The 24,227-nt window shown below is 56.2% G+C and overlaps 3 protein-coding genes across 9 annotated transcripts in view; 2 read left to right on the top strand and 1 right to left on the bottom strand.

The window, feature by feature from the left end:
- Positions 1–1,378: 1,378 nt before the first annotated feature.
- Positions 1,379–9,016, bottom strand: LOC148639292 (BTB/POZ domain-containing protein 2-like). 2 transcript variants are annotated; one of them, XM_088622460.1, is made up of 9 exons: positions 8,290–9,016; positions 7,749–7,868; positions 6,746–6,902; positions 5,962–6,067; positions 5,685–5,882; positions 5,168–5,360; positions 3,542–3,617; positions 3,254–3,400; positions 1,379–3,179 (listed from the first exon to the last, which is right to left on the bottom strand). In XM_088622460.1, exons 1-9 carry the CDS (start codon positions 8,829–8,831, stop codon positions 3,018–3,020), a joined length of 1,701 nt encoding a protein of 566 aa, XP_088478586.1. In that variant the 5' UTR covers positions 8,832–9,016; the 3' UTR covers positions 1,379–3,017. The 2 variants fall into 2 exon arrangements, with proteins under 2 accessions (XP_088478586.1, XP_088478585.1); XM_088622459.1 differs by having other exon boundaries at positions 3,530–3,617; positions 8,290–9,014.
- Positions 9,017–10,967: 1,951 nt separating this feature from the next.
- Positions 10,968–17,596, top strand: hmg20b (high mobility group 20B). 3 transcript variants are annotated; one of them, XM_088622325.1, is made up of 10 exons: positions 10,968–11,066; positions 11,692–11,744; positions 11,889–12,039; positions 12,116–12,319; positions 15,508–15,628; positions 15,762–15,817; positions 15,917–15,992; positions 16,297–16,512; positions 16,610–16,742; positions 16,828–17,596. In XM_088622325.1, the coding sequence occupies exons 2-10, from the start codon at positions 11,704–11,706 to the stop codon at positions 16,838–16,840; spliced, it is 1,011 nt and encodes a 336-aa protein (XP_088478451.1). In that variant the 5' UTR covers positions 10,968–11,066; positions 11,692–11,703; the 3' UTR covers positions 16,841–17,596. The 3 variants fall into 3 exon arrangements, with proteins under 3 accessions (XP_088478451.1, XP_088478453.1, XP_088478452.1); XM_088622326.1 differs by lacking the exon at positions 10,968–11,066 and adding an exon at positions 11,166–11,190; XM_088622327.1 differs by lacking the exon at positions 16,828–17,596 and having other exon boundaries at positions 16,610–16,746.
- Positions 17,597–20,096: 2,500 nt separating this feature from the next.
- unc13a (unc-13 homolog A (C. elegans)) overlaps positions 20,097–24,227 on the top strand; it is a 54,863-nt gene continuing 50,732 nt past the window's right edge. For all 4 annotated transcript variants that reach the window (XM_088622323.1, XM_088622321.1, XM_088622322.1 and 1 more), the window contains exon 1: positions 20,097–20,480. In XM_088622323.1, coding sequence (XP_088478449.1) covers positions 20,459–20,480 — 22 coding nt within the window. In that variant the 5' untranslated portion in view covers positions 20,097–20,458. The remainder of the gene's footprint in view (positions 20,481–24,227) is intronic.

The following is a 24,227-nucleotide window of genomic DNA, read 5'->3' as shown; positions in this document are numbered from 1 at the left end:
ACTAAATAAACAGTTTGCAGGTCTGCCCAGTACCATATTCTGATTCAGAACAAGGTGAAAATTCTGGTGAGGTTAACCAGATCTATGATGCCGTAAACGAGCAGGCTTGTGAAGACATCTCTTTGAATCCAATCGTGTTGGAACATTTCTGCAGTGAAATGTCTGCTACACAACCTACACTTATTTGCTCTACATCACATCAGTCATTACAGGGACTAGTGAGCAGGAAGGACTGCATCACATCGCAATTCTCACAAACTCACTCTCGCCCGTGGTGAGACCAGGGCTTTGCAACGACACGGCATCTCGCGGTACTTTCACAAAGGTTGTGATTCTGTGCTTAATGAAAAGTTTTTAAAATTTTCTATAGTGTCAATTTTTACCTCCAGGATTTAGAAACTGATCTGTGAAACTGGGACTCCTGTTGACCTTTAATAAGAGGAAGATGAGTCTGAGCAGTTCCAAGCTAAGAAACATGTTTGGAGCTTTAACTGTTGTATTTTGTAAAAGAAAAAAAATCCCAGAAAACAAAGAGCAAATATTAAATTCAAAGAAACTTCTTTGATTAATTAGGTTTACAATAATGGTTTACTTACAAAGTTTTTTTTCTAGACACTCAAAGCTCTTCAGAGGTAATGGGGATCCCTTCCACACCCACCTGGATGATGCGCCAGTCCGCTTCCCACACACCAGCTCTCAGTGGGGAGGAGAGCAGAGTGATGAAGCCAGTTCAGAGAAGGGGATTATTAGGAGGCCATGATGGGTGAAGGCCAGGGGGAAATTTGGCCAGGACACAGGGGTAACACCCCTACTCTTTCAGAAACGCCCTGGGATTTTTAATGACCACAGAGAGTCAGGACCTCGGTTTTACTTCTCAGCTGAAGGACTGCGCCTTTTTACAGTGTAGTGTCCCCATCACTATACTGGGGCGTTAGGACTCACACAGACTGCAGGGTGAGCGCCCCCTACTGGCCCCACCAACACCTACTCCAGCAGAAACCTTAGCTTTCCCAGGAGTCTCCCCTCCAGGAACTGACCAGGCTCACACCTGCTGGGCTGCAGTGGGGCTGCCAGCTGGGAGCTGGAGGTAATTATCTAATGATGCTGGAATGGTATGAAAAACAGCAGGTGTGTGGGGCACTAGGACACTGATTGGGAATCACTGACTTAGAGGAGTATGTTTTCCTTAAGGAATGTGCAGGACGGAAAAAAAGCTGAACCGGGAAACAGATCACACACTGGCATCGGCCAGCCCTGGTGATTATGGGCCCACCAGAACACAAATCTTCAGATACAGGGCTCTTTCTGGGAAAGATAACTCTCCTACCACGAGAGACCCATCTCTTGCTACCTGAGGTTTCAGCACTTGGATAACCAGTCACCAGGTAACTTTTTAATATTTGCAGTGAATATTTACAGTTTTGACTGAGCACACATAAAGCATTTACAAAGGACAATTACATAACTCAAACAGCACACAAACATTTCTTACACATTCAGGAGAAAGTGAGATTGTCAGTTTCTACCATTAAGCTGCGAGCTTTGGATCGACTAAAAAAAAAAAACATTCTCAAGTACTAATGAAGAGAATTCAATATTCTTCCGCAAGAAGGCTGCTTGATGCATAAAAATGGAGTAGTACACATAAAGCAGAGTATAGATGTATCTAAATCCCTCATCATGGCATGCACAACAACACCTGAGCTACCTGCAGCACAGGTGTGCAAGACTGCTCCTCTTACCCCAAAACTCTCACCCACCAGACAAACCAGAATCCAGCTCAGCTAATTTAACTGCCTGCTCATGTACGTTGTCATTATGTAGTTTTAGTCTCTGTGGTGGGGGAGTCCAGGCCCATCCTGCAGGTTTGACGGAAGGCTTTTAAACAGTCAAGGAAAGGGATCTGGAGAGGATGTTAACTTTCCTTAATAAAGCAACTGACACATTCAATTCAGTCATTCAGAGCCCCTCTGAAAACAACACGGGAGCCTGTGGTGGCTGGGGGGAGTTCTGTCCCTCTCACGTTTGCAGAAGAGCTCACCGGAACACGGGTGTGGCTAGCGGAGCCCAGCAGCCAGATCCACACCGCGCCATGCAGGCCAGCGTCCCACCTGCTCCCTTGTGCTGGGGGCAGAAGCAGATCATTTCACGGGCCCTCCCCGGGCCACCGCCCCTCGGCTCGAACCCCAGCAGCGCCAACGGGCCTCTCTGCTGGGGACTGAGCTGGACCCACTTGTTCTGCTACTGAGATAACCGACCGCCCTCCTCCCGGGCAAAACCCCTGGGCAGGAGTAGAATGGGTTCTATGGACCCTTTTACTTCATTTAAAAAATTAAGGTTCTGGATCTGTGGGTCTGATTTTAAAATTTCAAGCCCAGTGTCTTCACACCCCAGGGCACACTGTGTGTGTAGATGCTCAGGCAAAGAAAACTGTGAAAATGAACACCTGTGTTAACTCAAGATGCCAAGGACAAGGGGGAGTAGGGGACCCCCTCTATGATCTAGGGTAACTGCACAGGTGGGGCTCAGCTGAACTCAAGTTTCCCTCTGACGGTCACATGCAGAACAACACAGTGACAGAGTGACCAGCTCACTTGAGAGGCTGCAGTAGCAGCAAGACTGCAGCCTTCAGGGTTCACTATGATCACAGGAGAGTCCCCAGACCCCCCTCACCCTCACTCCACATCTGTGCCGGTCAGTCAGGGTTTCTAGATGACCTCTAACCCCAGAGGTCACAACTGCAAGAAGATAACCCCTCAGTCTTCCACCCAGCAGCTGTATTAGCTGTAACCGGTGACCCCACACTCCCTCCACCCCTCACCACTCTAGCCAGAGAAAATGACCTCTAAGGTCAAAGGTCATCATGTATTCATGTGTGTCTTGCACAGATTAAACCTGCAGAGGTCAAAAGTCATTGTGTCTAGGTGACCACCTCACAGGTCAAGAGTCACTACATTGTGAGGACCTCAGAGGCCAGGGGTCATTGTTAAAGAGGTGACCCCAGAGGTCAGGGGTCACTATGTGTAGAAGATAACCTCGGGCAGCTGTCCGTCCTCCACCGAGGTGCCATTGTTGTTTCCTGCGGCGTAGCAGAACGTGAAGCAGGTCTTGGTGCCGGTCGACGGCGACTCGTGGGTCACCTTCCGCAGCCCCTTGGTGCCGTAGTGGGAGTCCGGGCCCTGGGAGAGAGATCTGGGTCAGAACCCCTCCGTGGACGCCCACAGAATCAGCCCCCTGGGACGCCCACACACACCTTGAGCGTGGCGCAGGCAGTGTAGTTGACGTTGGGCAGGATCTCGACAGGCTCCTTGAACATGACCCGGAAGGTGTTGGCCGAGCCATCGCAGCTGAACCCGGTGTCATTCTGACCCAGGACAGTGTTACTGTCCGTGTGGATGATCTGGGGGCACAGGCACAGGAAGAAACAGAGGTTACAGAGCAGCAGGGCTGCACTCTGCTTTGACATTCGAGCCCAGAACCTCATCCCCTCCCTCCCCTTCATCACAAGATACCAGGGACTCAGCCGGACCTGGATGTTGACCTGGTAATCCGTGGGTCCGTGGATCGATCCGTAAAGCCCGAATCCCACGACGAATATCCGGCGATTCACCGAGAACCTGAGAGAGGGACAGAGGGAGGGAGAGGTTAGAGGGTAGTCCGATTCGGGGCAGCCCTGCGGCAGAGGAGCCCCAGAACGAAGGAGGGGTCAGAGGGCAGCAGGGTTCGGGGCAGCCCTGCGGCACAGGAGCCCCAGAACGAAAGAGGGGTCAGAGGGCAGCAGGGTTCGGGGCAGCCCTGCAGCACAGGAGCCCCAGAACGAAAGAGGGGTCAGAGGGCAGCAGGGTTCGGGGCAGCCCTGCAGCACAGGAGCCCCAGAACGAAGGAGGGGTCAGAGGGCAGCAGGGTTCGGGGCAGCCCTGCAGCACAGGAGCCCCAGAACGAAGGAGGGGTCAGAGGGCAGCAGGGTTCGGGGCAGCCCTGCGGCACAGGAGCCCCAGAACGAAAGAGGGGTCAGAGGGCAGCAGGGTTCGGGGCAGCCCTGCGGCACAGGAGCCCCAGAAGGAGGGAGGGGTCAGAGGGCAGCAGGGTTCGGGGCAGCCCTGCAGCACAGGAGCCCCAGAAGGAGGGAGGGGTCAGAGGGCAGCAGGGTTCGGGGCAGCCCTGCAGCACAGGAGCCCCAGAAGGAGGGAGGGGTCAGAGGGCAGCAGGGTTCGGGGCAGCCCTGCAGCACAGGAGCCCCAGAAGGAGGGAGGGGTCAGAGGGCAGCAGGGTCCGGGGCAGCCCTGCGGCACAGGAGCCCCAGAAGGAGGGAGGGGTCAGAGGGCAGCAGGGTTCGGGGCAGCCCTGCAGCACAGGAGCCCCAGAAGGAGGGAGGGGTCAGAGGGCAGCAGGGTTCGGGGCAGCCCTGCGGCACAGGAGCCCCAGAAGAAGGGAGGGGTCAGAGGGCAGCAGGGTTCGGGGCAGCCCTGCGGCACAGGAGCCCCAGAAGGAGGGAGGGGTCAGAGGGCAGCAGGGTTCGGGGCAGCCCTGCGGCACAGGAGCCCCAGAAGGAGGGAGGGGTCAGAGGGCAGCAGGGTTCGGGGCAGCCCTGCGGCACAGGAGCCCCAGAACGAAGGAGGGGTCAGAGGGCAGCAGGGTTCGGGGCAGCCCTGCGGCACAGGAGCCCCAGAACGAATGAGGGGTCAGAGGGCAGCAGGGTTCGGGGCAGCCCTGCGGCACAGGAGCCCCAGAACGAAAGAGGGGTCAGAGGGCAGCAGGGTTCGGGGCAGCCCTGCGGCACAGGAGCCCCAGAAGGAGGGAGGGGTCAGAGGGCAGCAGGGTTCGGGGCAGCCCTGCGGCACAGGAGCCCCAGAAGGAGGGAGGGGTCAGAGGGCAGCAGGGTTCGGGGCAGCCCTGCAGCACAGGAGCCCCAGAAGGAGGGAGGGGTCAGAGGGCAGCAGGGTCCGGGGCAGCCCTGCGGCACAGGAGCCCCAGAAGGAGGGAGGGGTCAGAGGGCAGCAGGGTTCGGGGCAGCCCTGCAGCACAGGAGCCCCAGAAGGAGGGAGGGGTCAGAGGGCAGCAGGGTCCGGGGCAGCCCTGCGGCACAGGAGCCCCAGAAGGAGGGAGGGGTCAGAGGGCAGCAGGGTTCGGGGCAGCCCTGCAGCACAGGAGCCCCAGTCTCGCTCACCGGATGCGGTCGCTGGTCCCGCTGTAGCCCCAGCGGCTCTCCACCTGGCCGAAGCGCGTGATGCTGCACTCCTTCCCGCGCAGGCAGCAGCGCGGCCGGTCGATGAAGTCCACCCGCGGCTTGGGGTTGACCGTGAAGTGCAGGAACAGGCTGACCACCTCCCGGTCCATCAGGATGCCGGACTGGGCCGGACCTGGGCAAGGACAGAGTCAGGGAACGAAGCAGACAGACAGGTGGGTCGACCAGCTACAAGAAACAAGTACTTGAGAACTTGATTGATCGATTGATCAACAGCGTGAGAACTCACTCATCTCCTGGGTATGCTTTATCATTGTCTTCCCATGATGCAATAAGGTAAATTACTGATTTACTGTATTAATTCACAAACAGCTGTATGGATAAATTCTGACAACAAGGCCACACAACGTGGAGACCAGAGAGGTCCTTCCTCTCCAGCCCGTCTCGGAGAAAGCACGGCGGAAACAGGGGAGCAGGGGCCGGCAGCGGGCAGGCGTACCGGCGGCGAATTCCTCGATGGTCATCAGCGGGAAGCGGATGAGCGAGAGGGACTTGCCGAGCACGCGGCGCTTGTTCTCCGGCGTCGGCTGGAGCTGCTGCCGCTGGGCCTCCGCCTCGGCCCAGCGCACCACCGCCCCGAACAGCCGCACCTCCCGGACGCCCAGCGTGTCCCGCTCCAGCACCGCCACCAGCGTGTCTGCGGGAGGCGAGAGGGAGCCGGGGTCACTCACCCGCGGCGCGGCCCCCCGCGGCGCCGCAGGCAGACCGGGTCTTACCCAGGTCGATGTCGGTGAAGCCCTCAGCCGCGATGGCGTCGGCGGTGTTCTTGTCAATGTTCTCCAGACAGAGGCTGGCCAGCTGGGGCTCGTCGAACAGCCGGGCCTGCAGCACAACACAGCTCATCGACACGGGGTACCAGAACGGGGCACAGCAGTGAGGCCCCGACACAGCGCTCACAGAGCAATGGGGCACCAAGACATGACTCAGCGCTCACAGAGCAATGGGGCACCAAGACATGACTCAGCGCTCACAGAGCAACAGAGCACCGAGGCCCAACTCGGCGCTCACAGAGCAATGGGGCACCAAGACATGACTCAGCTCTCACAGAGTAATGGGGCACCAAGACATGACCGAGTGCTCACAGAGCAAACGAGCACCAAGACATTGACTCGGTGCTCACAGAGCAATGGGGCACCAAGACATGACTCGGTGCTCACAGAGCAACGGGGCACTGAGGCCCGACTGCCAAGCCACTAAAGTTTACGAAAATTAAGCGAGCAGCCACTGCCTCTGCCCACATCAGAACAACAACAAAGTGCAGACATGTTTGCCGCCACTGAGCCACTCAAATATCGACTGCAGAAGCTCTGCAGCCACACACAGGAGATCCAGGACTGAGGGAGGAGATCCCTCACTGACAGCACTGGGACTAATCTCTGTAATAACCTCAACTGGGATGTGCAAACTGTTGAGGACAACCCCCCACAATGAGAATTCTACAATCTTGCTGTTTCACCGTATTCCATGCAGGCGCTCAGAGGGCCACGCGCTGTGCTGTACCTGCGTGAGCAGCATGAAGGCGTTGTCGGCGCGCAGGTTCTTCTTCAGGAACTCCACACAGTGAGTCTCCAGCGCCGGCACGGCGTATTTCTTGGCCGTGTAGAGTGTTGTCATCACCGTCTCCGGCCCGATCTGCACCTCGTCTGAGTACAGGAACCTGGCGCACACAGCGCAGGAAACACACTTGGATCACCCAGAGCAGAGAACACGCCTGGCACAGGCAGCGCAGAGATCACGCCTGGCACAGGCAGCGCAGAGATCACGCCTGGCACAGGCAGCGCAGAGATCACGCCTGGCACATGCAATGCAGAGATCATGCCTGGCACACGTAGCGCAGAGATCATGCCTGGCACACGTAGCGCAGAGATCATGCCTGGTACACGCAGCGCAGAGATCATGCCTGGTACACGCAGCGCAGAGATCAGGCCTGGTACACCCAGTGCTGCGAGGATAACACTAGAGCTCTAGACTTCAAGGCCAGGGTCAGGGGCAGGAGTGTGAGCTGGAGCAGAGCCAGGGGCAGAGACAGAGACAAGGGCAGGGGCAGGAGCAGAGACAGAGACAAGGGCAGGGGCAGAGAGAGAGAGACAAGGGCAGGGCCAGGAGCAGAGACAGAGACAAGGGCAGGGGCAGGGGCAGGGGCAGAGACAAGGGCAGGGGCAAGGGCAGAAACAGAGACAGAGACAAGGGCAGGGGAGGGGCAGAGACACTGGCGTGGGCTGGAGCAGGGGCAGAGACACACAGGTCGTGAGACAAACAGTCACTGACACAGGGGCAGAGACACACAGAGCGCGAAACAGTCACTGTCACAAGGGTAGAGACACACAGGGTGCAAGACACAAAAGTCACTGCCGCAGGGGCAGAGACACACAGGGGGCGAGACACACAGTCACGGACGCAGGGGCAGAGACACACAGTCACGGACGCAGGGGCAGAGACACACAGTCACGGACGCAGGGGCAGACAGGCGGACAGCGAGAGGGCTGGTGTGACCGAGTCTCACTTTAGTAGCGCTAGGAAGGCGGCGGGTTCGACGTCCGGCAGCTCGATCTCCGTTGAAGTGGTGGCCATTCCCCCGTTGAACATGGCATCAAACACGGCGCTGCCCACGGCCAGCACAAACCTGCCACAGACACACAGGGGAATCCGGACATGTCCTGCAGAAACACGCGCCACGCCTGACAGCGGGTCGGGTCGGGTCCTGTTTCGGACATTCATTTCATTCTCCACTGTCTACAGTCTCCCCTGCAGCTCGGACTATTTCTGCCCTGGAGTCTGCGTGTGTGCACAGACCTCGGCATGGTCCTCACCCAGGACACAGGCAGTCTTTATAATAATAGTATATAACTGTCAACACGATCTGCACGGCACGCTTTTAAAAAGAAATGTCCGGTCCTTTAGCTAAAATACTGCGCACAATAATCACAGCAAAACATCCGTACGCAAGACGCAGAGTTTTGCCGTGATTATCATACAGTATATTTTTAATATACTGTATGATAAAGCGCAGTCACCGTCAGTGCTGCATGTCGCAGCCGGCTCACCTGTGCGCAGGTATGCGCTGTACCCCCATGCCCTTCCCGACCAAGAAATGCACGTCGCTCAGGACTTCGTTGTTGAACAAGAAGGCGAATCTCTCCTTCACCGTGCTCTTCGTTGCCTGCCAGTTGTACACGGGCTCCCGGTACACCAGCACGGCGGCGGCCGCTGCAGGAGCCGAGGGCAGCGCGGACGGCGTGACCGAGGCCGAGGCTGCGGCTGCCGTCTCCCCGGCGGCCGCGGCCGCAGCGCCGGCGCTCTGAGCAGAGCCGCCCTGCGAGGAAGCGTTCTGCGTCGCCGGGGTAGCGCCAACTGCGGCACCGCCGCCTGCGCCGGGGCCCGGCTGGGGATTGCAGTGCCCGCCCGCTCCCTGCACCCCTCCCGCAGGCCCCGGCGATGCCCCGGCGCTGTTGGCCGAGGCCTGAGCGCTGTTGTTCGACTGCACGTTGCCGAGGGGTCCGGGGTTGGAGAAATTCAGACACGGAGCTCCACCGCCGCTCCCACCCGCAGCCATCTTGGAATGGAAGAGACAGGCGCAGCAGCGCATCGCCGCACTGCACGGCTGGGATCGGACTCGGAGCGCATCGCCGGGGAGAGAGGACAGCGGCGGGCTAGGGGGGTGGCCAGGTCTCTGCTCGCAAGCCAGACGCCGTGCCTTGGTTTGATGAGATTAGATATTTCTCGGCGTTTAGTGCAACAACACCCTCCTGTCAAATTCACGCTCTGCATCGTCATCGTGTAATTTTTATGCAGAGGTTGTTACCTCGGGAGTGACGGTGGACTCGGATATCAGGGCAGGAGCGGGCTGTACCACAGAGAGGTCTAGTGACCCCGGTGTTCAGAGCAAATTTAGGATTAAAAATACACGTTGCTTTGGAAGGGAAGCCAGGAGCAGGCTGCACAGTTGAAGAGGGTGGGATGGTGGTGACACAGCGCTCCTGCCCTGGCCCAACTCCTCTGGAGAGCGAGGGAGCTCCTGCTGAGCCCTGGGTAGCCTTGCAAGTCCTTCGGTAATCTTTAATTACAGAAGTCATCTGGGTTGACTGAACAATGAAGGGTCAGTTCTGAATGTAAGGGAAGAGCACTGTAATGGCTGGATCCAGGTTCGGTAGCTGGGAAGTGGTGTGGCTGAGCCCACACTGCCGGCCTGGTCACCCCAGGCCAAACCCTCTGCCAAGTCACCCAGCAGAGCACCGACTGGGGCAAGTCACCCAGCAGAGCACCCCAGAGCACCGACTGGGGCAAGTCACCCAGCAGAGCACCAACTGGGGCAAGTCACCCAGCAGAGCACCGACTGGGGCAAGTCACCCAGCAGAGCACCCCAGAGCACCGACTGGGGCAAGTCACCCAGCAGAGCACCCCAGAGCACCGACTGGGGCAAGTCACAGCCTCCCTCCTGGGGTTCAGAGCAGGGGTCCACAATGTTAGACACCTAGTGGACTGGACAGCCTGCAGATACACTGCAGACTCACTGACCCCTCCAGGACCAGGACTGGAGAACCCTGCAGACACACTGACCCTCCAGGACCAAGACTGGACAGCCTGCAGACACACTGACCCCTCCAGGACCAGGACTGGACACCCTGCAGACACACTGACCCTCCAGGACCAAGACTGGACAGCCTGCAGACACACTGACCCCTCCAATAGCAGGACTGGACACCCTGCAGACACACTGACCCTCCAGGACCAAGACTGGACAGCCTGCAGACACACTGACCCCTCCAATAGCAGGACTGGACACCCTGCAGACACACTGACCCTCCAGGACCAAGACTGGACAGCCTGCAGACTCACCGACCCCTCCAGGACCAGGACTGTAGAACCCTGCAGACACACTGACCCTCCAGGACCAAGACTGGACAGCCTGCAGACACACTGACCCTTCAGGACCAGGACTGGACAGCCTGCAGACACACTGACCCCTCCAATAGCAGGACTGGACACCCTGCAGACACACTGACCCTCCAGGACCAAGACTGGACAGCCTGCAGACATGCTGACCCCTCCAGGACCAGGACTGGACACCCTGCAGACACACTGACCCTCCAGGACCAGGACTGGACAGCCTGCAGACACACTGACCCCTCCAATAGCAGAACTGGACACCCTGCAGACACACTGACCCCTCCAGAACCAGGACTGGACACCCTGCAGATACACTGACCCTCCAGGACCAGGACTGGAGAACCCTGCAGACACACTGACCCTCCAGGACCAGGACTGGACAGCCTGCAGACACACTGACCTCTCCAGGACTGGAATTGTGGACATATTTATATACTGGATAATATATACATTGTATATGTAAAGTGGGGCTAAAATATTACCGTTTTGTTTCACGTGAAAACAAAAATGTATAGATACATTTAACTCTTAGAAAAGTTTTATTGACTTTGTTTCAAGCAAATCTCAGATTTAAATATTAGAATTGAGAACCTTGAGAAGTTGAAATCCTATTTAATGTAAAAATGTATGTTATAAAATCACATTTCGCAATTCTCAAGACCCAAAACAAAACCGACAAACTATATGGTGAACCGCTTCCGTGACTGACACCCATATTACCCAATAGAACGCGTGCTTTATCGCGCTTGCCCAATCCAGGCTTCCCGATAACTTTTTATAAGAAGCAGACACCCCGCCTCCCGCGAACCCCCAGAGCCAATCAGAGTTTCGGATATCCGGAAGAGCCAATGGAATGGCTCAGGGCGGTATGATAATTGCCTTCCCGGAGTTTGGTTGAGAGGGCGGATAGCGAGAAGCTGTGGGTTGTCGAGAGGTAACTGTGAAGTTTTTTTCACCGTGTTTTATTGAATTATCTGTGTGGAAAAAAACGTGGTTTCGCCATAGAAAACTCTAAAACTTCGAGCGGCAGAGCCGAGACCCGCTATAGGGCCCCACAGGTTCGGTTTTAGCCGTGAGAGATGGACGAAGCGTAGGATTATGCGCTCTTTTGTTAAAAGCCTGGTTATTTTAACTCCACCGTGAAGGGGGCCGTGCTGTAGCAGACGGAGAAAAAAAGATACAAGCTGCTGTGACTAATTTATATTTTTGATTTATATTTTAGCTATATAACAAGTTCGTGATGGATTCTGCCTTTCATATTTGAACCTCTGTACCTTGTCTACCTTAATTATTATAATTGGGACCAGCGCGGAACCGTTGGGGGCGCAGTCGCGATGTTGTTTGAAATTGGGGTGTTTGCTGGTCGGGCGCTGTTCTGTGGACGGAGGGAGCGGACTGTGCGGGTCTGACCTCCTCACCTCTGGCGGTCGGGGGTCCGTCCGGCAGCTCCGTGTTCTGGCCTGACTGTCCCTGAGTGGGTGTGTGTGTGTGTGTGTGTGTGTGTGTGTGTGTGTGTGTGAGGGGGGCTCTGTGTTTGTGACTGTGTCTGTTCTCTCCAGGCAGGTGCAGGGATGTCTCAGAACACTAAGCACCAGCAGGGCGGCGCCACTGAGTGAGTACACAGGGGCAGGGGCAGGAGTTGGGGCAAAGGTGGGGTAAGAACTTGGGCTGGGGGCAGGGGCAGCTCTGTCTCTTCCTTGGGTTGAGTCATTTCAGATCCTCAGCTGTGTCTCAGCTGGTAATCCTTCTTCCCCAGCCCCTCGCGGAGCTCTGCCATGAACGGGGGGGTGTTTATCGCTGGCGGGGTGAAGCTGGAGCAGACGGAGGTGGGGACCCATCGTGCCCACAACCCCCCCGAAAGCGAGGGACCAGCCGCCGGCCAGCCGGGCCGCGCCCCCGAGGAGGAGGTCAGGACGGCCGGCCGGGCGCGCGCGCGACTGACCGCCCCGGGACAGACACACTGACCCCTCTCTCTCCCCCCAGCCCGTGAAGAAGCGTGGCTGGCCCAAGGGCAAGAAGAGGAAGAAGGTGCTGCCGAACGGGCCGAAGGCGCCGGTGACGGGGTACGTGCGCTTCCTGAACGAGCGGCGCGAGCAGATCCGGGCGCAGCACCCCGACCTGCCCTTCCCCGAGATCACCAAGAGGCTGGGCGCCGAGTGGAGCCGCCTGGCCCCCCAGGAGAAGCAGGTGAGCATGCGGGCGGGGCAGGGCGCCACGAGGGGCGGCTGGGCTGAGCTGTCTGTGTCTGTGCTCTCTGTGTGTGTCTGATCTCTATCTCTCTGGCTGTGCTCTGCTCTGTCTCTGGTCTCTGTCTCCCTCGGTCTGTCTCTCTGGTTGTGCTCTGCGCTGTCTCTGGTCTCTGTCTCCCTCGGTCTGTCTCTCTGGTTGCTCTCTGGCTGTATTCTGTGCTGTCTCTGTCTCTCTCTGCGTGTCTGTCTGTGCTCTCTCTGTGTGTCTCTGGTCTCTATCTCTCTGGCTGTGCTCTGCTCTGTCTCTGGTCTCTGTCTCCCTCGGTCTGTCTCTCTGGTTGTGCTCTGCGCGGTCTCTGGTCTCTGGTCTCTGGTCTCTCTGGCTGTGCTCTGTGCTGGTTCTGGTCTCTCTGGTCTCTGGGTCTGCTCTGCGTCTCTGGCTATGCTCTGTGCTGTTTCTGGTCTCTCTGGTCTCTGGCTGTGCTCTGCGCTGTCTTTGGTCTTTGTCTCTCAATTCAATTTCAATTCAAGATGCTTTGTTGGCATGACCAATGACTAAAATCAGTGTAGCCAAAGCAAAATAAAATTAACATAAAGTCTACAGACAATTACAGACATTTCCAATGCAGATACAATCATAAGATATTTACATATAAATATATGGAGCATTATTGGGAGACAGGCTCACTGTTCCTCAGGGTGTGACAAGAGATCACATACTGGGCTTCCAGTTCAACTGAGTTCCCTCCTCCCTCTCCCAGTAGGATTGGGACCTGTTGTGATTGTGGCAGTTGTGAGAATTTGGGGATTAGATTTGTAAATTTAGGGAAGAATGTTTGTCTAATCCCAGAATATCTGTCACAGTGCAGTAGGAAGTGCACCTCTGTCTGTGTTTCTCCCCGCTGGCAGTAGGAGCACAGCCTGTCCTCTCCGGGCAGCCAGGTCTGCCTGTGTCGCCCAGTTTCTATGGCCAGGCTGTGGTCACTGAGCCTGTACTTCGCCAGGGTCTGTTTCATTTTGCCGTTACTTATGTTGGTCAAATATTCAGGTAGCATGTATTGTCTATTTTGGATTCTGTAGCATGCCAGTTTGTGTGTGAGTGTCCCAGTGTGTGAGATATTGCTGTTTGATCTGTGCTGTGATGTGCTTGGGTCTGAGTTGTGATGCTCTAGCAGTGCTGTCCTGAGGCTGGCTGGTGTCGGTGTGGCTCAGGCCAGTGAGCCTCAGGACCAGCTGGCTCAGGGGGCTCTGTTGGGCTCAGCTCTTGGCTCAGCAGGGCCTTGTGGTGGTAGGAGTTTTGGTTGCTGCTTTTTAAGTATTACCAATACTTTATTACTCTTTTTTTTTTCTCTGCACATGGATGATGTTTCTACAGATCTCCATGTGCAGAGTTTCTATGGGGTGTTTGTCCCATTAAGTGTATTCCTGGTCTATGAGGAGACCCCACACCTCACTGCCTTGTATTACAATTGGTTGGATTACACTTTCGAATATTTGCAGCAAAATCTTTATAGGGGAGCTGATGTAGAGCCTTCTTGTAGTAAACCATGATTCTGGTCTTGTCCAGATTGCCTGTCACGAAGACGAAGGTCTATCGGTACTGCTCCAGCAGTGCCAGGTTCTGCTGCAAGTCCTGTTCTTTGGGCAGCAGCAGGACCAGGTCATCAATGTAGAGCAGGAACTTGAGCTGTGTGTCATGTAGTGTGAGACCAGGCGCTGCAGACTGTACCGATATCTCTGCCATCTCATTGATATAGATACTGAACAGTGTTGGGCTCAGGCTGCAGCCCTGTCTGACCCCCACGACCCTGAGTGATGAATTCTGTCCTTTTGTTTCTGATTTTCACTGCGCACTTGTTCTCTGAGTATATCGACTTAATTACGTCGTAGAGTTGATATCCTACACCCCTTTGAAGAAGTTTGTAAAACAATCCTTTGTGCCAAATTAAGTCAAAAGCTTTTTTGCAATCAATAAAGCAGACAGTCAGGTATTCATGGTATTACACCCTACCTTTCCCAGGTTACTCCAGTGCTCCAGTTATTAGGGTCAAGTCTGTCTCCACTCTTAGGTGGATGTGATCAGCTGTTGATTCTTGGGCTGAGGGAACCAGCCAGCTCTCAGGACGAGTTTGGAGAGTTTGAACAGGGCCTGCTGCACCTTCAAGCTGCTGTGTCTCAGCATCTCATTGTCCACTTCGTCTTGGCCACAGGCCTTTCGTGGTCTGAGGGTCTGGAGTTTGTCTTGGAGCAGCTCCTGTTCTGTGATCAGGGAGCCTAAGGGGTTTTGGTTGTCTTTTATAGCCAATTCGGATATTTTCTATTTTTTCATAAGATAGGTTTTTCAGACTGATCCAACTGATGGCTAATTCTTCTTGTCTTGATTTATTTAAATTATTTCATTTTTTCCAGAAATAATTTTGATTTATTGACTCCTTGATTTCTGAGAGTTTTCTTCTTGAGAGAGTGTTTGTAGTGTTTTACCATCTCACTGCATTGTGTTTTTGGTTTGATAGTTCTCGTAGTGCTTTTCTGGTGTTTCTGCACTCTGCCTTTCACTGTCTGCGCTCTGTGCTGCCTCTGTCTCTCTGTGCTGTCTCTGTCTGCGCTCTGTGCTGTCTCTGATCAGTTTCATTTCAATTCAGACAGCTTTATTGGCATGACTGCTGAATTTCAGTGTTGCCAAAGCATATACAGAAAATACAACATCTACAGACATTTACATACAACCCATAAAACATCATTGGGAGACAGGCCCAGTGTACCTCAGGCTGTGACAGGAGACCACATACTCTGCTGCCAGTTCAACTGAGCTCCCTCCTCCCTCTCCCAGTAGGATTGGGACCCATTGTGATTCTGGCAGGTGTGGGAACTCTGGGATTAGATTTCTGAATTTAGGGAAGAATGTTTCTCAAATCCCAGCATATTTGTCACAGTGCAGTAGGAAGTCCACCTCTGTCTCCGTTTCTCCCCGCTGGCAGTAGGAGCACAGCCTGTCCTCTCTGGGCAGCCAGGTCTGCCTGTGTCGCCCAGCTTCTATGGCCAGGCTGTGGTCAGGGTCTGTTGCTTCTTGGGTGTCTCACCCTGCTCAGTGTGTATTGTCTGTAGCGTCCCTGTTTGTATTGCGTGTCCCAGTGGGTGAAGTACTGTGGTTTGGTTGACTTGGATTTGCGTTCCCTCTGCGTCCAGCGGTACCTGGACGAGGCTGAGCGGGAGAAGCAGCAGTACGTCCGGGAGCTGAAGGAGTACCAGCAGAGCGAGGCGTTCCGGCTCAGCGCTGCCAAGATCCAGGACAAGAAGGTCAAACGAGGTCGGTGGCTATCCCTGCAGGGCTGGCTCGTGATATTCCTCCTCCTGTCCGGCCGGGTCACCTGGCTTGGGCCCGGAGCTCAGCGGGAGCTGGGAAAACGAGTTGCTTCCCTCTGTCTACTTGTCTTTTCCAGAAGAGTCAGCATCTGTAATCATCAACGCCACAGGCTCTGGACCCGCAGGGCACAAGGTGAATATGAAGGAGGTGGGGACCCAGAGAGGGCAACACAGAGGGGGAGGTGGTGGGGAGAGAAGGAGGGAGACTGAGCCAGTTTCCTCTGTCCTTCAGGGCGCGGAGCTGTCCGACAGGTTCTGGAAGTTTGATGTGCCGATATTTACAGAGGAGTTTCTGGACCAGAACAAAGGTATGGTTCCTGTGGACTAGCAAAGCTGAGAGCACAGAGAGTGAAGGAATTATTATTGAGATTACAATTATAATTACAATTATATAATTATAATTGAGAATATAATTATAATTACAATTATAATTGTCACACATTCCAACACATTGGTATCTGCTGGGAGTTTCCTGCTTGTTACCACACTGTGACTGGATCTGCATGGAGTTCAAATAAACCCGTCATGTTGCAGCTTCGTCGGTAGCTGGTAAAACCCGGATCGGATCAGCCCGCTAAGCAGCGGGAGTCTGTGTCTCTGTCCCCCCCCCAGCCCGCGAGGCGGAGCTGCGGCGCCTGCGGAAGGCGAACATGGAGTTCGAGGAGCAGAACACGGCGCTGCAGAAGCACATCGCCGACATGCACGGCGCCAAGGAGCGGCTGGAGGCGGAGCTGGGGCAGGACGAGAGGCGCACGCAGGCCCTGCAGCGACACCTGCTGGCCATCAAGCACACGCTGGCCGCCAGCCTGGCCGCCGTGCCCCTGCCAGGTCGGTCCGCCCCCCCCCGCCCCGCCGCCGGGGTCGGGTCGGTGCGCGTGGCCTGGCTCCCCCTCTGACCTTCTCCCTCCCCACCCCACCCCCCCAGGCTCAGGGGAGACCCCCTCTTTCGGGACGCTCGATGCGTACATGAGCCGGCTGTGCAGCGTGCTGGAGAGCAGCCCCCACGAGCACCGGACCCTCATCGCCCAGCTGCAGGACATCCTGGCGCATTTCGACAGGTGAGAGCGAGGCCGATAGCCCACACCCCCGAAACCCCCCCCCCACCCCCCGGCCCATCACCTCCTGCCCTGTCTGTGCCCTCAGTGAGAAGCTGTGAGTAGCGCCGACCGGCTGGGCGCCGCCGAGAGCCAGCCTGACCCGCCGCAGTGGAGAGGCCGGAGCGACCCACCACACACCCCCCGCCTCCTGGGGCCGGGGGTCTCCAGGGGAACGGAGGATCCCCGGGGTGGAGAGTAGGGTCTGGCGGGCCCTCGCCGGGGGGAGGGGGGGCGATCAGTGCAGCACCAGGGCAGCTGGAACTCTGCGGGGGGGTGGGTGGGGTCACGCACGCTGCTGTCCAGTTCCACCCCTGTCCCTCCCTCCCTCTCTGCACCGGGCTGTCCGCCCCAGCAGCTGCGAGAGAGGGAGGCGTCACGGGCAGAGCTGAGACCCAGCGAGCTGCTGTTTTACTCCAGGGGGTATTGTGGGGGGGCAAGGGGGGAGACCTGGGGGCAGGAGGAGGCTTGTGCAGACTCGCCCAGCAGGCTGGAGGACGGTGTGTGTGTGCTGGGAGCGCTGCTGTCAGTCCAGCTGGGCTGCAGGCTTTCAAGAGCGAGGAGACGACGAGCGCTTCCTATACAGAAGGGACGTCCCAGGCCTTGATATGCATTAGGTTTTTAATTTCTGTTGGTGTGGGTGGATTTACCTCACATTGTGGTGCAAGTGGTAAGGGGAGGAGGGGGCGTTCGTCCAATATAACGGTAAACGCTTGCATGTCTTTTTGTTTTGTTTAAACCTTTATAAATGGGTGACCATCTGAAATCAAGTGGTGTAAAATAAATTCTGATGAAAATTAAATACATTTAATGACTGACTCTGAAGTCGAGTGCTTCCTGGTAGTGGCCACCAGGGGGAGCCCTCACCCCTCTCACCGACCAGATCAGCCCAGCCCAGCGGCAGCTGTGCATCTTCAAGTGTGCGAGAGGGGAGGACGTCGTTTCGGCCAGGCAGCTGTGTGTGAGCTTGCTGCTCCTGGAGGAGGAGGTGACTTGTGGAGGGATGCTGGACTGTTCTTTCCTGCTGTGGGTGTGCAGGTTAGCTGCACAAGACATGGACCGGGTCAGAGGGCCTCCTAGTTTGGGGGTGCACCTGAGGCACAGTCCCACGGGTCTGCATGCACAGCTGCTTGCAGCCTATTGTGAGAAGCAGCCGGCAGTGCAGGCATTCGCCAGCAGGTGTGGTGTGTGTGTGCAGGAGGGAGAGACGCCGTCTGTCCCTCTGGGCCTGGTGTGCTCTGGGCAGGGTGCCCCAGTGAGGGCGAGGCCCCGAGGTCCTGCAGGGGGACCCCTGCGCGGGCCGCTCTCCTGCTCTCTGTTCCTGCTGAGGGTGACTGTGACACTTGTTTATTATTGGCTCTTGGCAAAATGGCACAGTTTAAATAACTATTTAGCATTCCTGGCAGATTGAAATCTCCACCAGTTTCAGAGCTGTGGACGGTATGATGTGGCCTACCCAGACCTACTTCAGGAAATTATTGTGGTTAATTAAGCTTGATCAAAGTAACAAAATGACGTGATAGATACTTTATTGATCCCGTGAGGGAAATTGCAGTGCAGCAGCAGCTTAACACAGACAACACAGTCACAGTAACGAATGATACAATAATAATAATACAATACGTACAATACAATCAGTACAGTGAGAAGTGCACTAAGAACAGTTACTCACAGTCCAGAACACACAAAGAACAAACCAGAACAGTACACAAAAAATGGGGCCTCAAGGATAAGAATCATGGTTTAATATATAAGAGACACTGGAACCACAAAATACCTCAGCAATGTACTATAGTGTAGTAGGCACGTATAACAAAGTCCACGTTTTTTGTTTCATGCTTAATCTGTAATTGACTATCGATAATCAATAGTTGTTGCTCTGCTGGAATGACCCTTGGGACCCCCGAACAGGGAGGTGTGTGCGCAGTGGGCTCAACACCAGAGAATTCTTGATCACCAGTGGGATGGTGCTCAGGGTATGACTGACAGCCTTGGGAAGCCATTAGATCGGACTCTCACAAAGGAAAGCCCACCCACCATGGCCACGCCAGCCAATCAGAGCAGCCCCTGTGATTACTGTGAGTTTTACATAGAAATGGCCGCCGAACCTTCGACAGCTCCCATCCAGAAAATGTAATTTAATGAAAATGTCTCAATTTGTTTTTCCTCCAGTGAGCTCCTGTAGTTGTATTTCGTCCCATTTCAGGGCTGGAGATCAGGCTCCCAATGCACAGCGCCTCTGCCAACTCCGGGGTTCACCTGCTGCTGGTCTTGGGTGCTTGGTGAAATAGCTAGAAAAAGAAAATCTTTCCTTTTGGCTGCTCTGTCTTGTGCTTTTCCCCTTTCTCCTTGCTCCCAATTTCCTCTTACTCACCCCCCCCCCTCCCGCCCCCCCATCTTGAATTATAAGTGCCGCATCTCCGGGAAGCTCGGTGAGTCACCAGACTATTAATTGGCCTTGCGGATCTTACACGCCGGACATCTGGACCAGATCTGACAGTTTTATTTATATAGTGAAATACTGACAACGCTTTATGCACCAGAATTCCTTTGCAAAGGTAAATCCTCTTACTCATGGATTCAGAACGCTGCTGACACACACTAAAAGTGACTCTGTGTATGTGTGTATAATATATAAAAAGAAAGATCTTTGAAGAGATCAAAGCTGATGTGTCTAATTTCCTTCAGTGGGGATGTCACAGCCAGCCACGATACTGACGTCACACTGCTTCTGCTGCTTGGATGGCCGGTGTCTTCACTGCTAATCACGAGCTCCAGCCCCTCTACAGCACAGAGGACATGTTCACCACTAGAGTTCAGGGGGCCAGATTGTTCAGGTTAGCCAGAACACGAGGGTTAACACTTGTCTTTTACATCCAGCTATGGGATCAGTGGTGACCAGGTAGAACCTCAGTGTCATTTCCCATCTGAGTACTGCAGTCTCATCAGTCACAATACTGGTGCAAATTCTGCTGGTAAAAGCTGGTCCAGAGGGAACAGCGCCACCTACTGGTCCACCAGCGCTACTTACTGCTGCAACCTGGTTTTCCTTAGACTCTCCCACCCCAGCACTGACCCCAGCCCGGCCGGGCATAGCTCCATCACAAGGTGGTAATGCTGCTTTATAAATCAGTGGATTCGATATTTTACGAGAAAGCGGTGCACCGGTTTTTATATTAATCAATGGTGGTTTTAGTCATTTAATTCAGGTATTTGCTTGCACCTCTTTTTAACAGCCTGCGCCTTTAAGAAGCGCAAGTGCTCGGCGCCGCGAGCCCGGGTCAGCTGTCCCGCGCCGCCTGCTGCCTCTCATCAGCGCGGCGTGACGTCACGTCAGGAGCTGTCCTCCGAGCTGGCGGTGCTGAACAAGATGGCTGTGAGCCGGAGAGCGGCGAGCTGAGGCGAGAGAGAGAGAGAGAGAGGCTGAGACTGAGAGCGAGGAATCGAAACAGCGAGAGAGAGAGAGCGAGAGGCGAGAGGCTGCATAAATCTCGACGCTGCTCGGACTCGGACTCGGACACTGTTGCAATAACTGGGCATCCGTGTATATAAATACATTACAGGGCTTTAAAACACACGCCCTCTCAAGAAATCCCTACCATCTGGACTCCCGACCGAAGCGGGGAGCCCCTGGAGCCCCTGGAGCGGACAGCCGGCTGCGATCAGCGGAGGAACAGGCGATGTCACTGCTGTGTGTCGGAGGTGAGACCCGGGCGGCTGGGGTTTTATATCTCGCCCGCAGCCCCTGGCTGTCCATTACATAAACTCGCCCGGCCGGGGTTAATTGCTCGAAAGCAGAAAGGAAATCGCTGTCCGTCGCTTGTGTTTTCTTCAGACTTTCAGCCCTATTTGTCCTCTCTTGCGCGGCGCGATGTGAGTGTTTGTCTGTAACAGACGGGCTGTACCGGGCTGAGCGGTCCACAGCGCTGAAGTCCAGCCCAGCAGGAGAATCACAGCCGCTCCTGCGCGCTGTTCACAGGACGGGGGATTTCGACGGTCGGCTCCATCGCGCTCATGTACTTTGCCTCATTGACCTTAATTATTTCGTATTTAAGTACTCTGACTCGAAAACACCTGATCTGATCCCAATATTGTTATGCGTGTATGAAGTGAGATGCAGAATTATGCGCGAACTCCGGGTCCAGGGACATGGCGATGTGGTTTCTTTTAGCGTTAGTGTACGTAGGGGGGGGGGGCGTAGTATTATAAATGTTATTATTAGCAGAGAAATGTTGTGAAGGGACCCGGGAGGACGCCTGCGGCACCGGTTGGCTTTTTGGGTTTGGTTGGTTCTGAAGGTCCCACGCTGTGAATCGGTCCTTCCGTGTGTCGCGCCGCCAGGTCCCGGGCTCGTTCGGGCAGACAGAAGCCCCGGTTCGACTCAGCCGGGCTCCGCCGCCCCTCGGAGCGCTGAGCGCGCGCCTGCGCCGGGCTTGCTCGGGAGGGAATCCTGGGGGTGTTGTCGGTTTCCGGTCGGGTCCAGTCGTCACTGATATCGCTGCCGTCCCTCTGGCTCCTACCCGAACCGTCTCGTTCTCGCAGTCAGCACGATCACGCCCTCCGGGGTTCCTATTGCCAAGACGGGAATCAGGGGTCCCCGATCTGGTTTCGTTTATCAATAGGATATTTTTAACCGCCTGAAACCATCGTTTTCCCGGTATTATAGACTGAGACGTCTTGAGGAGAATCTACAGGTTTATAACTATTATTATATTTCAGTGTCTTTTGTGGCAACTGTTCGCTCACCGAACCGAGCCTGTGAGAGGGGTACCGGCGCTCAGTTCAGGCGTCGGCGGGTTCTGTCACGGAACCGAGCCTGTGAGAGGGGTACCGGCGCTCGGTTCACACGGGCTTTGCTTTGCGTAAGGAAGGTTCCGCGGGCAGCCCTGTCCTCGCGAGGCTATTTCTGGAGCTGAAACGTGTTTCACCCGCGTGTCAGAGCGCGAGGAAGCCGGGAGTCGCGCTCCAGACGGAAGCGCAGGGAAACCTGTTCCTGAAGACCAGGGAGCTGCACCGTGTGCGTGTGGGGGCGAGATAGATATTTAACCAGCTTAAATCACAAGTCAAGTCGTGACTGAAATATCGCGGGTTCTCCCTCAGGCTGCTCCAGTAACGCACCCCGACGAGGAGTCGGGGTCTAACGCACGTCGCTCGGGGTACAAGCCTGAGCCCCTGTTCACTCCCAGCCTCGCAGGCAGGAGAACGCGTGCGGTCACCCCCGAGATTCCCGCCTGCTCATCCTGGGATCCCTGGCAGCCACATCCAGGTGGATCCCAAGGTGCAGTTAGGGAATTCCCCTTCAACTGCGTCGTTGGCTGGGTCAGATCTTTTAGGATTTGAAGTAAATACAACAGATTTAATGTCAGATGCCTTGACTTGGATTCAGTGCTAATTTTACGCCTGTCAGTCTTCCGTGATCGCTTCCCCCGCGCTGCCCAAAGACAAAAGAGACTGAGCTGTGGTATTCTATGGTAAAAGCAGGGTAAAACGGATTAAAACATAGAGGTGTGATAAAGGACGGTGCAATCTCTGGGAATCAGGACACAGGCAGGCCCACTCGTGCTCCAGGGGCCAGTTCGTGACGCCAAGGCAGACTGCCACCCCACCCAACTTCGTGTGATTGCTGGACCTGGGCGGCGCGACCCCCACTCCGCCCGGGCACACGCCCCCCCCCAGCCGGGCTCTGTCACGCAGCGTCGCCGGAGCCGAGCCCCCGCTCCCCGGGGGGGGCGCTATAAAGACACGGCTCCCGTCGCGCGGCGCTTGAATGGGTCGGAGAGGAGGAGGAGGAGGAGGAGGAGGAGGAGGACAGGAGGAAAGGAATTCAGAGAGGGGAGCTGGCTGTACTTGGGAAAAAAATGCTTGTAAAATCCAGCTGCCGACCGGGTCCTCAGTGGGCGTGGCTGCAGGGGGGTTGTTTTTCTGAATGGGAGTCTCAGCCGCTGGCGGCCCTGCAGCCGGACTGTGGGATTAGGCGCCGTGTCCGCGTTGTGAATTGAGCCGAGCGGCGGCGGCCGTCTTTCATTCACAAAAACAGAGAGAGGAGCCGTGACAGTCCCCCCCCCCCCCCCCTCCCCTTCTCTGGCTCCCTCTCGGAGAGAGAGACGCGCGGCAGCACGGTGACGTCAGCACGGCCGCTCTGCGGAGAGCGCTGCCCGTGGCGGAGCGAGCGGGTGAGCGGGGAGCAGGCGGGGCCGATTGCCTCTGTAAGTCAAGAAAGCACACGGGTGGGTTCATCTTCCTCTCTGCGGGCTCCTGCTGTCAGTGTTTGATCTGGCGGTTCATAGGGTGCGGCTGTGTGGCTCTGTGCGCTGAGGGGAGAGCTGCTGTCTGAGCCTGATGCCCCGCTCTCTGGCTGACCCCTGCGCCGCATCCGGCCTCATCCTCATCCTCTTTCTGTCTGTCATTCCCGCCGTCCTGGAGTGGAATGCAGTGGGCAGTGTGCATGGGGAAGTGGAATGGAAGTGGGCATTGGGAAGTGGAAAGCAGTGTGTTGCACTGGGCAGTGTGTGGCACTGGGTGGTGGGCAGTGTGTGGCAGTGGGCAGTGTGTGGCAGTGGGCAGTGTGTGGTGTGTGGCAGTGGGCAGTGTGTTGCAGTGGGCAGTGTGTGGCAGTGGGCAGTGTGTGGTGTGTGGCAGTGGGCAGTGTGTTGCAGTGGGCAGTGTGTGGCAGTGGGCAGTGTGTTGCAGTGGGCAGTGTTTTGCAGTGGGCAGTATGTGGCGGTGGGCACTGGGCAGTGTGAGGTGGTGGGTAGTGTGAGGCAGTGGGTAGTGTGTGGCAGTGGGTAGTGTGTGGCAGTGGGCGGTGGGCAGTGGGTGGTGTGAGGTGGTGGGCAGTGTGTGGCAGTGGGCAGTGTGTGGCAGTGGGCAGTGTGAGGCAGTGGGCAGTGTGTGGTGGTGGGCAGTGGGCAGTGGGCAGTGTGTGGCAGTGGGCAGTGGGCGGTGGGCAGTGGGCAGTGTGTTGTGGTGGGCAGTGGGCAGTGGGCAGTGGGCAGTGTGTGGTGGTGGGCACTGGGCAGTGGGCAGTGTGTGGCAGTGGGCAGTGTGTGGCAGTGGGCGGTGTGTGGCAGTGGGCAGTGTGTGGTGGTGGGCAGTGGGCAGTGTGTGGCAGTGGGCAGTGTGTGGCAGTGGGCGGTGGGCAGTGTGTGGCAGTGGGCAGTGTGTGGTGGTGGACAGTGTGTGGCGGTGGGCACTGGGCAGTGGGCAGTGTGTGGTGGTGGGCAGTGTGTGGTGGTGGGCACTGGGCAGTGGGCAGTGTGTGGCAGTGGGCAGTGTGTGGCACTGGGTGGTGGGCAGTGTGTGGCGGTGGGCACTGGGCAGTGGGCGGTGGGCAGTGGGTGGTGTGTGGCGGTGGGCAGTGTGTGGCAGTGGGCAGTGTGTGGCAGTGGGCGGTGGGCAGTGGGTGGTGTGTGGCAGTGGGCAGTGTGAGGTGGTGGGCAGTGTGTGGTG

The sequence above is a fragment of the Lepisosteus platostomus genome, chromosome 27, assembly GCF_059453375.1.
Source record: "Lepisosteus platostomus isolate fLepPlt1 chromosome 27, fLepPlt1.hap1, whole genome shotgun sequence".
NCBI lineage: Eukaryota > Metazoa > Chordata > Actinopteri > Semionotiformes > Lepisosteidae > Lepisosteus > Lepisosteus platostomus.
This window is presented reverse-complemented; position numbering and strand designations above follow the sequence as displayed.

Excerpts from the sequence above, each read along its gene's own strand:
- hmg20b (XM_088622325.1), top strand. The coding sequence starts at position 11,704 with ATGTCTCAGAACACTAAGCACCAGCAGGGCGGCGCCACTGA. Across the intron at positions 11,745-11,888 it reads CAGCAGGGCGGCGCCACTGA|CCCCTCGCGGAGCTCTGCCA; the intron begins GTGAGTACACAG and ends CTTCTTCCCCAG. Across the intron at positions 15,629-15,761 it reads GGACAAGAAGGTCAAACGAG|AAGAGTCAGCATCTGTAATC; the intron begins GTCGGTGGCTAT and ends TGTCTTTTCCAG.
- LOC148639292 (XM_088622459.1), bottom strand. The coding sequence starts at position 8,831 with ATGCGCTGCTGCGCCTGTCTCTTCCATTCCAAGATGGCTGCGGGTGGG. Across the intron at positions 6,068-6,745 it reads CCTTCATGCTGCTCACGCAG|GCCCGGCTGTTCGACGAGCC; the intron begins GTACAGCACAGC and ends GTTGTGCTGCAG. Across the intron at positions 3,401-3,529 it reads ATTACCAGGTCAACATCCAG|ATCATCCACACGGACAGTAA; the intron begins GTCCGGCTGAGT and ends CTGTGCCCCCAG.